This window comes from Phocoena sinus, chromosome 20, assembly GCF_008692025.1.
Source record: "Phocoena sinus isolate mPhoSin1 chromosome 20, mPhoSin1.pri, whole genome shotgun sequence".
NCBI classification, from domain to species: Eukaryota; Metazoa; Chordata; class Mammalia; order Artiodactyla; family Phocoenidae; genus Phocoena; species Phocoena sinus.
Window position 1 is genome coordinate 15588196 of NC_045782.1, and position 18360 is coordinate 15606555.

The window sequence follows — 18360 nt, forward strand, 5'->3', positions numbered from 1 at the left end:
AAAAAAAAAAACAAGCAATGGCCTGGTGGATGGTATTTTCTTGGAGGGAAGGAAGGTGGGAGATAAATGGGATGTGGACTTTAGGACCAGAAGGCATGCTGGACCTACCAACTGATCATCTCCAGATTTTATCAAAAACCAGTCATGGGAATTCCCTGGTGGTCCAGCGGTTGGGACACAGCACTTTCAATGTGGTGGCCTGCGTTCAATCCCTGGTCAGAGAACTAAGATCCCGCAAGCTGTGTGGCGCAGCCAAAAAATATACAACAACAACAACAGAAAAAACACAGTCACGTGCCGGTGCTTCAGGGACTACTGTCCCTACAAGGTCAGTGCAACAGATGGCATGTGAAATGAGAGGTCCCAATTGCTGGTGCCACAGGGGTATGGGAGCCCAGGAACTCAAATGCTTATCAATCCCGATGCTTCATTTCCTCCTCTTTGCTAGGTCCAGAACTGCAGGCTGGCACATTCCCAAGCCTCTCCTCTGAGCCACTGTATTGCTGAAAAAGCCCAGGAAGCCTGACGCCTCTCTTCTTTCGCTTCCTTCCAGCTAGCAAGGCTTAGGAAATTGGAATAGGAATCAGAGACTGAACCCCTGAACATGAGGCTCTAGTCTGTTTTGTCCTCAGAGAACATCCAGACTGTCAGGCGCAGAGGCAATGCAGCGCAGGGGCCTGGCTCCTATTTTAACAAAAGCTGTATCCATGGACTCCAGAAAGAGGTGACTGAAGCGGATGTGCTTAGGTTTGCCATGTTTGGTTCCTCCCAGCCTCTATGCCCCTTCCCTATGGCCCCCAGAACCTCCTGAGATGTGTTTAGCCAGCCTTGGTCCCCATCATACATCCATGCTTAGAGGTATGCTCTAGCATGGCTGCTCTCCAGAGTAAGAGCAAGAGGGAGGCAACAGGGAGTTAAGGGCACTCAGAAGCCAGATGACACAAAATCTCTGACGGAAATAGTAGCAGCAACCAGAAATTCTACAGTCATCCAGCGGGGAGGTCTTGACCACTCATGGCTGCCCACCTCCTGGTTCTACCACAAGCCACCTTGAAGGATGGAGCGGCTCCAGTCTATGCAGGATGCAGTGCCTAAATTAGCCACAAGAGGTCACTTCCGAAGGCATCTGTAACCCACCTGCTCTCTCTCCTCAATCCCCCCTGGAACAGCCAGGGCTGGAGCTCTCCAAGGTGGCACCAACTACTGGCCCCACTGGGCTGACCTCATCCTCCAAGTTCTGAGAGGAAGGTTTGTGGAGTGATTAGTTCCCCTGGCACTTGTCAACAGAGCCAAGTATTATTTCCCTCTTTAGCCCATTAATGCCTATGTCTGTTCTCAACAGCAATGATGGTGTTGATCAAAGCCAAGCCTGGCTCTTTGGACATGTGCCAATGGCTTACTTTTCTGCCCCATAATACCTTCAGGCTGACACATCAACAGAGCTGGGCCCTGAGCCGTAGGAAGGACGCCAGTGGGAGAGGGCACATGATGTATCCATTTCTGAGGGTCTGTGGCATGAAATACAGCCTAAGAAGAGATGAGGTCCGCCCACTTCCATACTTCTAGCTCAGCCCTCCTCTCTCTGAGGGCCACATCTCTGGCCCATAGCCACTAAGATTTCTTGTTTGCTGAGGCTGGTAGAGGGCAGAGAGGGCCGATCTACATGATATACTCCCCTGCGTGATCAATAAGGCCCAGGACTTTATCGTTCTTCCCAGACAACAACAGGATCATTAGGAAAGTCAGAAAAACGGAAACCTAAGTCCACACACCGACATCCCCACCCTATCCAATCATCCTCCTTACTCTCCCCAAAAAAGCAGCAACTCCTTGCAGGCAGTTAGACAGTATCCTAGCCTGGGAATCAAGAAGGCTGTTTCATTCCTAGGTCTGCCATAAATTAACTATGTGAACGAGGCAAATCACTGCTCTTCTTTGTGCATCTGGAAGTGAGGAGATTAAGAGATAGTTTTTAAGCCCTTTCCAGTTTTAGGCTTCTGAGAATGCTAAGTACACCTTAACATCAAAAGTGAGCCAGGACACAGCTACCTGGTAACAACGCCAACTAAACGCCTAGTGTCAGGCACAATGATGCCACTCCCTTCTCCACCGCTTCATCTACAGTCGGTTAGAGATAACTGGCAGTCTCTGAAGATGGTACCAAGGGCAGGGGCGGGCGCCGTGGAGAGCGTGAAGCCCCGCCCAGAATTCGAGGTGAGGCCTTTCAGACTACAAATCCCAGCATGCAGCACGGCAGCTCTGAAAAGTATCTCTTTCCGGCAGGCAAATCACTCTTCCCCGAGTCTGTTACCGTCCACTGCATCGCATGCACACGCAACTACGGCCCCCATAACCCACCAGCGCCATCGCGATTCTTGCTCCCAGGATGCAATGCGCTCTCGTTCGCCCTTTGGACCCTTTTGCGCATTGCAAACTGGGAGTTGAAGTCCACTGTAGGCAGGTAGCTGGGCGTTGTCAGCATTACAAACTCTTCGCTTTGGGCTTCCTCTTGGAAAGCAATTCTCAGGGACAGTGATCAAGAGAGGATAGTAACGGGCAGGTTGACCTCTCCTTTCATCACCACGAAAGGCAGGAATGCTCAGGCTAAAATTTACTGCTGGGAGCGGGAGGGAAGAGGGAACAGTAGCCATCCAACCCGACACCAAAAGCATCGTTTTCCGTCGCGATGGCTTTTCTTCTCTCTTTACCAATATGGCGCCTGGTCCAGCCACACCTGACGCTGGAACCAGAGTCCAGTACAACATCCCTAGGAGTACTTGCTGTCACCGACAGCCTACCAGCTCTAGCCAACACCACACTTTGCTCCTTTCTGTTCATGCCTGAGGGCATCAAGGACACGGTGGTTTATATCCCACTACCAAAATGGCGAAAGGAGAAGCATTCTTGTTAGGGCCTGCAGGTGACAATACGCCTGCGCGGAGCCGGCTGTGTTGCTGTGGGGCGGGAGGGGAGCATCCTCAACACGCCTGCGCGGGAACAGAGTAGTCTTGGTCTATACTCAAACACCAATGGATGAAGAATCCCCATGTTCCTGCGGCTGCGCGGTGACCCTTAGGCGCTCTCCCAGGCGCCTGCGCGAGACCTCAAGTCCCGCCCTTTTCTCTCAGTACGCTGGCGCAGGGCAGAAAGGCGGGGCTTCGGCTCTCCAGACGAATGCCAGCGCGGCTGCGCGCTGGGGGGTACCCCCTCACTGCGGCTGCGCGGGAGCCCGGCCGCCGGCTGTCACTGCGGTTGCGCGCGGCGAGCGGCGATCCCGGGGCGCCTGCGCGGGTGGCTTTGCGGGCGCTCGCGGTAAGTTTGCGCCAAGTGCGCGGCAGCCGGGACGCAGACGGCGGCGGCGGCGAGAGGCGGAGCCCGGGGACCACCCCCCATCACCCTCCCCGCAGTCACCTCACGTACCACAACCTCACCTAACCTCTCACCCCCACTGCGATCCCCCCAACCCCGGGATGGCAGCGCCCGCCAGCTTTCCCGGCCGGACCAGCGGTCGCCAGCACCGGCTTTAGCCTGTGGGACTAGGCCCCGCCGAGGCCTGACTCCCGGAGCCGGGACCCACCGTGCAGCCAGACGCCGGGCCGGGGCTGAGGGGCCGCTCCCCCCTCACGGCCCGTGGGGAGGACGCTGCCGTCCCGGGGACTGGGGGCCGGGGGGTGGGGGGGGTGCCAGGGCGAGGAAGTCGGGACCCGTGTTTGGAAAAAAGAAGGGGGGCCGGGGTCAGGAGCACCCCCTCCCCCCGTTTCCCCCCTCCCCCCGGGGTTGGGGGGGCCGGAGCAGAGAGCGCCCAGCCCGGGAGGTGGATGAATGTGGGAGAAAATGGAGACCAAGACGATCGTGTACGACTTGGACACGTCGGGGGGGCTGATGGAGGTAAGAGTGGCCCTCCTCATCCCCTTCCCCCAGCGCCGGGAGGGAACCTCCGCCCTCCGCCCCACAAAGCCGGCCCTGAGCTCGCAGCGCAAGAGGGCCGGGGGACGGGGGGGGCTCTTCCTCACCCAGACTCTCCCTCCCATCTTTGCAACTCGGGGGGTTACGCTCAGCCGCCGAGGACGTTTGCAGCAGTTTCACCTACCCGCCGCCCTCGATTCGCTCTCCCGAGGCGCCAACCCACTCCATCTCGTTGCACCGGCGGGCCTCCCCACCCCCTTCTTGTCGGCCCCTTTGTGCTTCCCCCAGCACGTCCGGGTACTGGGCTTCAGGCCTCTCCCGAGCCTGGCTTTGGAGTCCCCCACTGTCCATACAAGGAAGTGGCGAGAAGGGAACCGCGCACCCTCTCCCCATCCCCCTACTCTGATCCTCCCCATTTGGAAGAAGCCGTTCTCGTTGTTGTGCTGCAGGAACGCGGTTAGGTTGGGCTCCCCCTGGTTCCGGGGGCTGAGAGGTTCTGGGAGCAGGCTGGATGGGAGGAAGAAGGACAAAAGGGGGGAGAGGGGTGGGTGACGGAGAAGCCGCGCCGGGGGGGCGACGGACCGCCCGGGACCTCCGGGTGTGCACACACGCCATTTGTATGTGTGTGCAGCAAATCCAAGCTCTGCTGGCTCCCCCCAAGACGGACGAGGCAGAAAAGCGGAGTCGGAAGCCTGAGAAGGAGCCCCGGCGAAGCGGCAGGGCCACCAACCACGACAGCTGCGATAGCTGCAAAGAAGGTGGGGATCTCCTGTGCTGTGACCACTGCCCGGCCGCCTTCCATCTCCAGTGCTGGTAAGGTCTGGGGACCCCTCCGGAGCCCCTTGGCGGACCCTTTTCGGAACATTCCTTCACCCGGCCTACCCCTGGCTGCCGAAATAACGGGCGCTTGCAGCCGCTAGCTTTCTGCAGCCGCTGGGGCCAGCGCCTCCCCGCCCCCAGGTGCTACCCGGATCCGGCCGTTTGGGGGGGGAGGAGCAGCTGTGGGTCCGGACCCCGAGGTGGGGGTTGGGAGGGGTGAGGAGAGCCCCATCTGGGATTGGAAGTCGCTGAGGAGCCGGGACGGAGCCGGTGGGGCACGGCCGACGGTGGCGGGGAGGAAGGGGAGGAGCTCCGGGCCCTGCGCCGCTCGCCTCCCCGCGCGCCTGCCGCCCTCGGGCTCCTGCCTGGCTGGGCTGTCCTCGCGGTGGGTGCGCGGAGCCCTCGACGGCCGGAGCTGCCCTGGTCCAGACCCGCGGGACCCGGCGCCCGGGCGCTCCCGGCTGTGGAAGAAATCATGGACGGTGTCTCTCGAGTCCGCCTCTTCTCTCTGCCTCTCTGTTTACAATATGGCGACCTGCCTTTAAATTATATTTTTATTCTCAGCGCCATTTTGGCTGCATATATGATTTGCAAACGTCTCCCGGGGAACGGTGGGGGTTGCCTCGGGGTCCTTTCTGCGGAAGCTCTTCGGGGGCCGGGGCTGGGATCTTGCCGCTTTAGTCCCCTTTCTCTGCCGCCGCTTGCCCCCTGTTGCCTGTCGGAGCTGCCTCCCTCTTCCCTCCCCGCCCCGCGCTGCCGCCTCTTGGGAAATCGGGCCGGGTTAGACAATTAAAATTGCCATTGGGCGCCGATTTCACTTCTCCGCTCGGGATCGGCGAACCCTTCGCTGCAGAATTCTTTGCTGCCAGGGTTAGGATTGTGTGTGGTGGCTCCGCAAGGGCATTTTTAAGGACCGGAGCAAAAAAAGCTGTGCGCTGTCCCCCCCACCCCCTCCCGCGACGCTTACTGAACGCGAGGGGAGGGGAGAGACCGAAGAGGGAGGGAGGGACCAGGGTTGGTCGCCCGCTGCTTGATCCTCCTCTGCAGCTCAGCCCAGAACAATCCGGCCAAGAAGAGTTTAAACTCCAGGTTCTGCCTGGAGAAATCACCTCTGCCCTCCACAAAAATCCCACATCTGCGCCGGGACCCCGACTGCATCTTGTTCTGATGGGTCTTGTTCTGTTCAGCAACAGTTGACTGAGGCAGACGTTTATGAGAGGAGATGGCTGGAGAGAGCGGGAAGGAGAGGGGCTGTTCTGTTTGTTCCCACCCGTTTTTGATGTTGCCTTTTTTAGCCCTCTGTTTAAAAAAAAAAAAAAAGTGAGGTTTTCTTTAAACTCTCTACACAGTTCCATTCACATTCTGTTTCTCGGTTGGTGGAATAGTGCCCACTGTATATTTGTACTAATTGCAGGTTTTGGAACACTTATTAGACAGATGACTGATACCGGGCAAATTAAGTCTGTAGTCAGAAGTTTTGTAGGAAGCTCCCATTACCATTCCCAAGATTCCTTTGCCCAGGAGAGCACCCTATCTTGGCTTGTAATGTTGCAGGGACAAAAATGATTATCCTGGAGGAAGCTTTGCCAATGGCTTTAAAATTTTTATTGTGAAGTGACTAATACCAGCAGTAAGGTTCTGTGGTTTTTAACCTTTGCTTCCTGTTGGTATAAGGTATAATCCACCTGGGGAAAAAAATCTCCTGTCAGGTTTCCTGTGCTGTTCTTGAGCACAGAAGAGATTTGTACCTGGATGTGTTGTGTTGCTCTGGTTGAGAATTAAACTTGAGGAGCTGATTTTTTTTGTGTGTGTGTGCTTGTTTGATACATACTAAGACTGAATTGTAGACTTCTTGATTTAAAATGTGGGTTAATGTTTTACCTGTAGAATGAAGTTACCGTTAACCAAGAATGGTGATTCCCATACTGAGTGAGAATTTTGTAAGCTCTTTATTATTGTTTGTTTAATAAAGCTGAAATTGTTTATTAGAAACTTCAGGCATAGAAAAAGTGTGCTGTTTTGCCTGAGATTGGGCTTTCAAACTATAAAACCTAACCCCTGAATCTTTGAATTTGATGAGTTCAAGTCTTGTCAAATTGTAACAATTAACAGTTCTACTTTAGCTGGTAGGAGAGAGGGAGGGGTTTCTAGCTGTTAGTGAGATTCAGACTGTGCATTTCATTGACTACTTTTTTTTTAAGACCATGAATGGGAACTGGTAATCAGAGCTTTGCGAATCCTAGTAAATGAGGCAGAGCTTGTTTCACATCTCCAGTTCCCTCTTTGAAGATGCCAGGACTGAATGTACCATTGACTTATCTGAGTAGTTATATAAATCACAAAACGTTGCAGATATTGGTACAAAGGCAGGAACCCTTCTTTCAAGTGAGGCTTACCCCACTTTCCTGCCTCCTACCCCACACTCTTTCTAGCCCAAGTGAAGTATTTCATTAACCATCTCAACCCAAGTAGTTAGGTCAAGCACTTAATGATGTCAGAAAATTTTGATTCCTGGGTGTGCTCATGGTAATTTGTCCCGTTATTGTTTATTTGTGTCATGTGGGAGTGAGGGTAGGAGGTGTGACTATATTTTCTCTTGCTTCCCTTTTTAACTAAGACTGGATTATTTAGGTAAGCATAGTAATGATAATTTTCCTTATGTACAGAATGTTCAAAAGTGAAGATGGCGTTTTACAAACCCTGTAGGTCATAATTGCAGTGCTGCTGTGGGTCTCCATTCAAAATTCTGTGAGACAAGTCCTCTTTCAGTCTCTGGTGGCCTTGCCAGCTTGCCTCCCAGTGAACAGCATCTAGTAAAATGCTCCCGAAGTGATTCTAGGCAAGCTTTACCTCCTGGGCTTAGTGACATGGCCAAAACCACAGGGGATTTTTCCTAAGATAATCTACTGGAGGAAATGACTGGTCACATAAGCTGTATTAATTGTCTTGTCTTATCTCAGGGGCCAGGGCTCTGTATGAGGAACAGTCCTTTCTTCCCAGTTAGACTGGGAGCTCTATTTCTGGGTTTTCTCTGATGATCTGGGTGAGGGAATGAATTGTCCTGTGTTCAGTACCATGAACTCATTGAAGAATTAAACTTGAGGAGCTGATGTCTTCATATTTGTTTAAGTGATAGTATAATCATTTTATCCAAGTTTAACTGGTTTATCAATTATTCAGAGTGGGGTTAGGAGTCACTAAACCTGCTCCTAGAGAATTAGGAAGAGATGTTTTTAAGTGTTCCCTGGGGAACCTTACCTTTATCATAATTGTCGTGCAATAAGTTGAGCTTTCCGAAAATACTGATCTCCATGGACTGGTCTCTAAAAATTGGCCTTAAAAAAAAAAAAAAAATTAGACCAACTGGTGGAGCTCTGGTTGCCGCCGACCCATCTTTCTGTTTGAGATGGATAGGATTGTTCTCACTGATAAGGTGAATACCATGGGCATCGGTAATGAGGCTGACTGGAACCTGGATGGTTTCCTCTGATTGCATTTTGCTCCAAACAGTCTGAGGGACCAGAACGGTCTGGTTGAGAAGTGCATCTACCTCAGCAGACCTCAGCATGGTCGCTTCCCGTCAGACAGATTTCTGTAGCATTTGCCTCCGCATGTTATATTTGGAATTGTTGGCCGGCTTTCCTCTCTCTGGTGTTGGCAGCATGATCCAAAATGAGGTTTTCGAAGAATGAGAGTAAAAAGGTCTCTGTGCACAGGCAAAACTAAGCTCAGCTTGGAGTTTTGCATATTTAATTTTCAGTGAGTCATAAGAAAGATTTCACACACACAGTAGAAAACTGCCTTGCAGAAAATCTATACTGTTTGAACTTTTAAGGAGGTGATTTTTCTGATTTTGTTGTGTTTATTAGCTCGTCATTAGAATAGTATCAGGCAAGTGGTGAATTAAAATACATTTATTTTAACATTATCTTATGCATCTTTTGTTTCTGACATTCCAAGTGCTTGGAAGCCTGGCACTGAAGAACTGGAGGTGACAGCATCTGGACTCCCTCCCTTCACTCTGCCCCCTCAATAGTAAAATAACTCAACAATAAACAAACCTAATTTGGTTTTGTGTGTATTTTATTTATTTTTGCATTTGCTGTGTTGTGTTGGAATCTGGGTGTGTAGTATTGTTTTTAAATGGTCCACTCAAACAGGAGGGGTCTAGTAACATTTAACTTTAACTCAATTTCACATGCATGCTTCGTCAAATTAATGTGGAGCTCCAGGGCCAATTTTTATGAAATGAGTACTTTAGTTCAAAGATAAGGGATAATCGCTGTTTAAAACTATAAGACTAATACTGGGTATGAGTTGTTTACTCACAGAATGTTTGTGACCCAGATGGCTTTGGTTGAGAAAGGAAGCGTCAGAAATATTAAAACCAGAAAGAGAGGTAATACTTCTCAGAGGTAACAGTTTTTGTGTAATTTAAGGCAAGTACTTAGTGGTACTGTTGTAGGAAATTTTTCATTTCGGGCTTGTCCCAAAATTAATTACCATACTCAGTGAAAGGTGGGATGCAGTTATAATCTCATCCATCTCCTGCTGTTCCTTAAGGCTCTCAAAGTACTTTACAGATGGGCTCCACTAGTACATTAGTGCTGTTTGGGGCCTTTGTAAATGAGTTGTGTGGTTTTTTACATGTTTAAATGTGCAAAAGCCATATTTAGGTACAGCCTTCATTTTAATGTGGAGATGAGATTCATGTTGGTCTTTTTAAAATTCTTAATCAAGTATGTTTCCAAGAGATTTTTTTTTTTTTTTTTTTTGCGGTACACGGGCCTCTCACTGTTGTGGCCTCTCCGGTTGCGGAGCACAGGCTCCAGACGCGCAGGCTCAGCGGCCATGGTTCACGGGCCCAGCCCCTCCGGGGCATGTGGGATCCTCCCGGACCGGGGCACTAACCCGTGTCCCCTGCATCGGCAGGCGGACTCTCAACCACTGCGCCACCAGGGAAGCCCCAAGAGAATTTTTTTAAAGCCAAATCATAAAGACAAATAAATTACCTGATTTGAACTGAAAAGGAATTCAAATTGTCACTACTGTGTGTTGAATGAAACACTGTTTTTTATTAAGCTCTGAGTGAAAGTACAAGTGTTACTCAAAAGGGCTCAGTGAGTTTTCCAGGTTCATCCTTCTAGCATTTGTTGGTGCTTCATTCCTTTTTATGGCTGAATGCTATTCTGTGTATGGCTATACCATATTTTTGTAGTCCATTCATCAGTCGATGGATATTTGGGTTGTTTCTTCTTTTTGCTATTGTGAATAATCATGCTGTGAATACTTGTGTGCAAGTTTTTTTGTGGATATCTGTTTTCATTTCTCTTAGGTATATACCCAGGAGTGAAATCACTGGGTCATATGGTAACTCTTAACATTTAACCGATGAAGAACTGCCAGACTATTTTCCAAAGTGGCTGCATCATTTTACATTCCCACCAGCAGTGTATGAGCATTCCAATTTCTCCACATCCTTTCCAATACTTGCTATTACCTGTCTTCTTGATGAAAGCCATCCTATGGCTATGAAGTGCTATCTCATTGTGGTTTTGATTTGCATTTGCCTGGTGGCTAACGATACTGAACATCTTTTCATGTACTTCTTGGCCATTTGTATATTTTCTTGGAGAAATGTCTATTCAGATCTTTGTCCAATTTTTATCAGCTTATTTGGTTTTTTATTATTGAGTTGTAAAAGTTCTCTATATATTCTAGATACAAGTCCCTTGTCAGATATATGATTTGCAAGTCTTTTCTCCCATTCTGTGGGTTGTCTTTTCACTTCCCCTATCTTTTTATTTTTAAATGTTTAGTCTTACCTAGAAAAAGATGGTTGATTTAAGCACACTTAAATGTCTTTGCCTATATTGTCTATGTAATGACAGTAAGTAAAGGATTTCTTCTGTGAACTCAGTCAAGATGATGTGTCTCAGTGGAGGGAACCTTATGATGATTTGGTATGTTGCTATTTCAGCTTTTCTGGGTGACCCCTCTTAGCAAAGAAGTCTAAGGCTGGAAGTTACCCTAGAGGAAGTATAAAAAATCCACCACCTGCCCTAAGGCAGGATGCCCACCTGGCTCCCACCAGCCACAATAGAAAATTTCTGTGTATAGGCACTTCTCATACTTGGAGGCCCCTGGTTCCTGGTTTAAGGAGGAAGATTTTAATCACCTCAGTTTGATTGGTAACTGCTTGGGGTGGAAATAACTACAGATCAGTTAATGAGCTTTTGATCCCGGTGAACAAGAACAAAAAGTTGTTCGAACAGTGCAGTGAACTCACCTATTTATACGTGTCTTTGTGTAAGCCCAGATAACAGTAAATAGGGAGGCGGCATGCAGAGAATATTTGCTTGAAGGTTTTATATAGCTTATAAAAAGAAACCGTCTGCTTTGATGCTCCCTAGAAATGCAGGTGTCCTGCTTCTTAACAGAAATGGGTATATTTTTTCTTCTACAAGTGATATGGCGATAGAAGATAGATGAAGCTGAATGTTGTTTGCTTTGAGTTATGAGTAGAGTACTGAAATCCATCTCTTGAACTTTCTTGTCCCACCCCCAGCGCATACACCACAGTTCCTTGGGTGTGTAGTTAAGCAGACCAATCTGGTGGAAAATTCTGGTTGAGGTTATGTTGGCATTTACTGTGATAATGCAGCACAGGCACCTGGAAATGCATTCTTGTCTTCTGGGGGTTTTTTGTTTGTTTGTTTTTGTTTTTTATCTTTGGCTGCACTGGGTGTTCATTGCAGCACGCAGGCTCTTCGTTGTGGGCTCAGTAGTTGCAGCCTGAGGGCTTAGTTGCCACGTGGCATGTGGGATCCCAGTTCCCCGACCAGGGATTGAACCCATGTCCCCTGCATTGGAAGACGGATTCTTAACCACTGGACCGCCAAGGAAGTCCCTGCGTTTTTGTTTTAAGGTGCCAGAGTTTTAAGTCACCAGAGCAGGAAAAAAAAAAGTTTATTTTCCCACCTCCACTGTGCTCTTCCTTTGACTTAAAGTCCCCAGGGAGTACAACATGGCCAGCTGCATTGCCATTCAATGAGTGACACTTATAAGAGCACCTCTGCATAATGCTAGCCTCCCAAGAGACAGGACAGGAGTACAGCTGTCCCCCTGCCAGTTTCCTGAAAGAGGAGGACATTGTATTCAGTGCAAGTCCTAGACCAAATTTCAGAAAGGCACTTTGGTGTTGCAGATTTGTCACCATGCCCAGGACGCATGCACAGGTCGCTAGCTGACTGCTTTTCCCATGACTCAACAACAGTTAAGAAGAATAAGAAGGTGACTCTTTTTTCTGCCTGCCACTTACAGATATCAAAATCCTCATCCTTTAAGCCTTTAATTATTTCTAAATCTAGTCTCAGCAAATAAGAATAAAGACGAAGTTTTGTGTGGGAGGCAAAAGACACTGAGGGGTATAATGGGCACTGACAAAAGAAGAAACTATTGATTGGACCCATCAGTAAAAAGGAACTTGGCTGTTACATACAGCTGTTGCTGAATTCACAATAAGCAAATTCCAAGTACACCTTGCAGATTGATGAAATTTTCTAAATAAAGAAAAACTTGACTCGCTCATTCAAAGAACTACTCCTTTCCCTTTTTCAATCCTGTACTAAATGTTCATTAAACTACTTGAAAGCCAGAGACTGACCCATTTCCTCTGCTCATTGCTGCGTAATACTTAGTGGTATTACAAATGAGAGGCGTACAAAGATAAACACTGGTTGGGGAACAGAAATGATGTCTGGGTTCTTCGAAGTGGATGGTACCTTTGTTAGCACAAACACATGGTGACTATTCCTTTCTCCCTAATTACGTTTGCTTTTCTGTATGTTAGTAGCTTTGGTGTTTAATCTTTGCCCTTCCCCTGTTTTCTGACAAATTGTACAGGGTATCTCCCAGGAAATGTTTCCCGGTCTTGAAAGGACAAAAGACTTAGTAACAGCAGGGTGGGGGAGGCAGGTGGCGGGGACTCGGTGCCTGAACCTAGCGTTAGTCTTTCCCACTGATTTGGGCTCTGCGTGAGGCTCTTTTTGAAATAAGCTCAAGTGAGCAGGAGAGGACTCTCTGTGGGGTTTGAGTTTAACTGTAGCCCAAAGACATCACTTTACCTCCAGGCCAGGCAGGGGTGGGGGTACCTCTCAGAATTACTAGCAAGGTTGAATTCTAGGGTAGAAACCCGTTTGTGGCAGCATGAGCGCATTTATAGTCTCTTATCCAGCTGTGATCCTCAGAGGGTTGTTGGATATTTTTTCCTCCTGTCTGCATTTGTACAAAGAACAGAGCAGAGAAGCTAATGAAGTGCACGGAACTTTGAGTGAGTTTAGAAAAGTCTCTGCATTACAAAACTGGGCAATGTGGAGCTACTCCTGTTCTTTCCACCAGCCATGGGCTCCTGTGATGAGCTGTGAGCTTTTTAATTCCCATGTTCACTGAACCCTCGAGTAGAGTTCTACTGTTTTTTTTTTGGCTGCATTGCATCTTCCTTGCTGTGCACGGGCTTTCTCTAGTTGCGGCGAGCGGGGGCTACTCTTCGTTGTGGTGTGCAGGCTTCTCATTGCGGTGGCTTCTCTTGCTGCAGAGCACGGGATCTAGGTGCACGGGCTTCAGTAGTTGCAACACGTGGGCTCAGTAGTTGTGGCTCATGGGCATATGGGCTTAGTTGCTCTGCGGCATGTGGGATCTTCCCGGACCAGGGCTCGAACCCGTGTCCCCTGCATTGGCAGGCGGATTCTTAACCACTGCGCCACCAGAGAAGCCCCTCTACTGCTTCTTGGTTTTAACAAGGCTCTGGAAACATTAGAGGGAAACTCTGTGGTGAACTTTTTCCATTAACAATCATCAATTATTGGTCAAAATACATTGTGAAAATTATACTACATAAATCTCATTAAATGTGTCTAAACCTGTAACTTCTCATAGTTCTATACATGGGTTGGCTATATTTAACTTTCCTTGATCTTGCCATTTTTTTGAAAGAGCGTCTTAAATGTAGGGAGAACTGTCACTAATTTTGACCTTTATTGAGAAACATTGTTTTGCTTTATTATCTTTGTTTTGCTTTATCCCTCCTTGGTAGTCCTCTTGGTTTTGCCTGGCATAGATGACACTTAGCCATTCTAACTCAAAGCAATTCTGACGCCTGATTCCATGATATCAGACATCTTTGACTTCAGGCTGCAGTTTGTGGTGTTGTAGGAAGCTGTATAGTAAGAAAAGTGCCTGCAGGTTATTTAAGTTACAGGAAAGAGCTCATGTGCAAGGCTTGTATGCTTGCTGTGTACAAGCTTTCCACAAATCTTACCATTTGTGTGCACACATTCAGGCCCTTAGGGTGACTGTTCTTTGGTTAGGGACCATCTGAGAGAAAAGTGGGCCGAAGGGAAAAATCATGGCACTCTGTCTCTGACAAGTATGTTCAACTCCTAAATAGGTCACCAGGGGTATAACTGGAAGGCTTCAGAAGCCCAAGTCCGCACTTAGCTGTGGCATCAAACCACGACAGCACAGTTTGACAGCGTGCCCAGGAGATTACTTCAGTCATGCAGGGTGGGGAGCTTTGAGGTTTCTGAGTAAAATTGGGGGAGGAGCAAGGGTAAGGGTAAAAGAAGAGGGGAATAAGCCCTGTGCTGTTTTGGCCCCAATAGTAGCATTATTCTTTAATTTTTTTTAATTTTTGTTTGCATTGGGTCTTCATTGCTGCACATAGGCTTTCTCTAGTTGCAGCGAGCGGGGGCTGCTCTTCCTTGCGATGTGCGGGCTTCTCATTGCGGTGGCTTCTCTTGTTGTGGAGCACGGGCTCTAGGCACGCGGGCTTCAGTAGTTGTGGCACACGGGCTTAGTTGTTCCGCGGCATGTGGGATCTTCCTGGGCCAGGGCTCGAACCCGTGTCCCTTGCACTGGCAGGCGGATTCTTTTTTTTTTTTTAATTTTATTTATTTATTTTTGACTGCATTGGGTCTTCGTTGCTGTGCACAGGCTTTCTCTAGTTGCAGCGAGGGGGGCTACTCTTGGTTGCAGTGCACGGGCTTCTCATTGTGGTGGCTTCTCTTGTTGCAGAGCATGGGCTCCAGGCGTGCAGGCTTCAATAGTTGTGGCACGCGAGCTCAGTAGTTGTGGCTCGCGGGCTCCAGAGCACAGGCTGAGTAGCTGTGGCGCACGGGCTTAGTTGCTCCGCGACATGTAGGATCCTCCCGGACCAGGGCTCGAACCCGTGTCCCCTGCATTGGCAGGCAGATTCTCAACCACTGCGTGGCAGGAGGATTCTTAACCACTCCGCCACCAGGGAAGTCCCAGTAACATTATTCTTCCTCCTTCATTTTTTTTTTAGAAGACCCTGTCAGAGGAGAGTAAATGAAGCAGAAATCCTCCTTAGGGAAAAGCAGCTGAGCCTTGGGTGGAAACCCGCTCTACATTTAGCTGGATTTCAGATATTCTCCCTAAGATGTTATTATTTTTAGTTTTTCCAGCCTTTATAGAATTTTAGGTCCAATATCTGTAAGGTGTGAACTGGTCCAGATTCCCTGAGCTGTGTCTGCAAGAAGAGTGTAGCCTCTCTCCTTATTCTTGATAGTCCCACTAAAATTTGACCACGGAACAGTACCCAGTTTTCCATACCTTTGAGACTCTTATGGAGTACACAATTAAAATTGTTGGTTCTTTCCAATGGAATATTAGAAAGTGGAGTATTAGAAAGTGACTGTTGGGGATGTATGTATACGTATAGCTGATTCACTTTGTTATACAGCAGAAACTAGCACAACATTGTAGAGCAATTATACTCCAATAAAGATGATAAAAAATTTTTTAAATAAATAAATAAAATCCTTTGTTGCCAAAAAAAAAAAAAGAAAGTGACTGTTGAGGCCAGAATATTGACTCTTTTCTAAAATAGGTGGTCTCCAGCATCCATCATAAGGTGAATGAATGAAGCCCATTTTTTGACTGTTTGCAGCCAGCTCATTTTCCATTGTAGAGAAGCCAGGATTGCAAGAATAGGCAAACCAGTGGTAGATCAGGTCCTGTGGCACCGGGCTTGGCTTGTAGAGAAGTTAGCAGAGGCAAACACCTGTTATAACTGTTGGTTCTACCCTCCCTCCTTCCTTCCCTGCACTTCTTATAACCCTCTTCTCCAGGTGTCCTTCACTGGGAGGATGCCCCAAGCCAGCTCTACACAGAAGGCAATAAAATTTGGGGGCACAGTCAGCTAGTTTGAAAGGATTATATGCCTGTGGAAGTGACGCAACTAGCTAAGTTTCTCAATAGGGCATTTGTAATGGCCTGGCACTTCATTGGCCTCCTTGTTAACACAGCTACTAAGGCTCTGCATGAAAGAACCAGCAGCCCTTGTACTTTTTATGTACTTTGTGGCATTAGCTGTATTTGAGTCAGTAGCTGGGGTAAAGGAGAGTAAGAAATTAAGGTTCAGGGACCCCCATGAACTTTCTCTCTGCTTTCATCTCTCCAGTATCCTTCGATATGACCCTCTTCTCTGCCTTTGAAAGGTAGGCCATCCATGAAGGGAAAAGCTGATGCCCACGCAAGTGTCCAGAGAAAGCTTACTATTTCTGCTGCCATTTAAATTTCATTAAATTTTGTTCCCTCAAAACACAGACCATTAAATTTGGGAATTATTAATATAGCTTTTAATTTAAGTTTTAAAAGATATTGTTAAATTAAACTTTACCCATCACCTCTTAGCTTTTCCAGGACAGAAGCTGATTTCAATTTATAAAAGGCTTGTTTTCTGTACTGATAGGTGCCTTTATAGATCAAGATGGCCGCTAGGAGGCTGGGACATGGTTGTGGTCCTGTCAGCGATCACCCTCACTCCCCTTTTGACTGGTACCAACACGTTTCCTGAGCGGACGGAGAGCAGCGGGGCCAGTCTGAGAGAGAGGAGGCCTGTTCTGCGCATGTATTGTCTTCTGCAGTTGGTCTTACACGATGCCGTGAAATATAGATGCAGGATTTTTATCTGGTAGTGGACCTCACATGGATGGATGAGACCCATGAACTGTGAAATTAAAAATCAAAACTGCTCAGTGCCGTTGTTTGCTTGCTGAATACCCCACCACCACCAAAAGGGGGGGGGAGGGACATACAGATGATGCGGGGCAGCGGGCAGCGGAATCTTTCTTAGTCTGATATTTTATTTCAACTGAAATGACTGTTTATGTAGCTAGAGAGCTTCTGATTCTTGGAGAATGATGGGTTCTGACAGGAGGGACCCTAACCAGGGTCATTTGACTGACCTCTTTTAGAAGAGAACCTGAGTGAAAGGCTGTTGTTCGTATATTGTGTGCAGACATGCTGTTTGCACAGTGTTCCTGTTAAGTGTTTGTGTTAAATAGAATATTTTTGTCAGTCCAGGAAGAGAAAATGGAGTGTGTTCTTTCTTAAGTATTTTTCATCCACTTGCTCCCTCTTGTCCTAAGACGTACACCAAAGCTTATGATTTGGTTAAGTGATATTTTCATGTATCTCTGGCTGCCTTTGGCTCAAGTTGCAGAATGTCAATGTTGCTTGGCTGGATGGACAGTTGCAAGCCATACATCAGTAACAACATATTAAAAAAAAAAAGTCCAGAGCCCAACACCATTTTTATCTGCATGTTATAATGTAAAAAATAGGTCTCTGAAATAAAAGGCAGTCTTTTCTGCTTCTCTGTCTCCCTTCACCTCTCCCCTCCTCCCTTTGTTCTCTTGTTCCCCTCCCCCTTCTCTCTTCAGTTCCATATTGAAAAACTGCTTGTGCTGGGTGGATAATTAACGCAGAGCTATGGAGCAACAGGTCCCACTGGTGGCGACTAAATCTGAAGTAAATGTTAATGTCGTGCAGGTTCACATATATTAATAGGCGAGGGAGATGAGTGAGGTTAGACTCCGATCAACCACACTGGTATATGACTTGAAATAGATCCTCTTAATTAGAGAGCCAAGAACCATGACAACTACCAATATCTTCCACCTGCAGTGGTGAGCTGCAGCCTCATTAGTGAATGAAAGAGGCATTCTAAATTAAAACTGGGCTGTGTCCTTGGGCTGTAAGTTGGGATCATCTGGCTCTGGGCTTTGAATCTTTGAGACGGAGAGGTCTGTCAGTGCAGGCATTACAGTTAGCTGAGGGGTGTATGTTTGTGGTTTTCTTTTCGATGACTCCAGAAATAGACCAATCTAGACACCCTGTTCAGCAACAGAGATGCATCATTTGCATTTGTTTATGGAAGTTCAGATGCTAGAGTCCCGCTGCAGAGGTTGGCTTTAGGAGTTTTAGTTTGAAAAAATTAATGTTTGTCCAGCTTTTTAGTTGGTTTGTGTGCAGATGTTACTGTTAACAGTTTATAGGCCCTCTCAGGCCTCACAGAGAGCCACACCAAACTCTGAGACGCATACTCTTCAGTTGTACAATCTCTGAAGATTTAGAGCTCTATTGTTATGAATTATTTTATAGCTAACAAGTGTCTTCAAGATCAGGTAGTGGTTAAAATAAATAACAAGTTGGAGAGCAGTGAACAGTCACTTTGTGGCCAGGAATTGCAGGCCAGGGCTTTTTAACAAACGATCTGGAAGGAAACATCCATAGCCATGAAGATGGGAAGATATTCTGCAAGAGCGCCAT

At 47.7% G+C, this 18360-nt stretch overlaps 1 protein-coding gene across 9 annotated transcripts in view; it reads left to right on the forward strand.

The window, feature by feature from the left end:
- Positions 1-3232: 3232 nt before the first annotated feature.
- PHF12 (PHD finger protein 12) overlaps positions 3233-18360 on the forward strand; it is a 39561-nt gene continuing 24433 nt past the window's right edge. For 5 of the 9 annotated variants that reach the window (XM_032615637.1, XM_032615641.1, XM_032615639.1 and 2 more), the window contains exons 1-2: positions 3234-3888; positions 4538-4719. In XM_032615637.1, coding sequence (XP_032471528.1) covers positions 3823-3888; positions 4538-4719 — 248 coding nt within the window. In that variant the 5' untranslated portion in view covers positions 3234-3822. Of the gene's footprint in view, positions 3889-4525; positions 4720-18360 lie in introns of those variants that run through there. The other 4 variants (XR_004347298.1, XR_004347299.1, XR_004347300.1 and 1 more) reach the window with 2 other exon arrangements.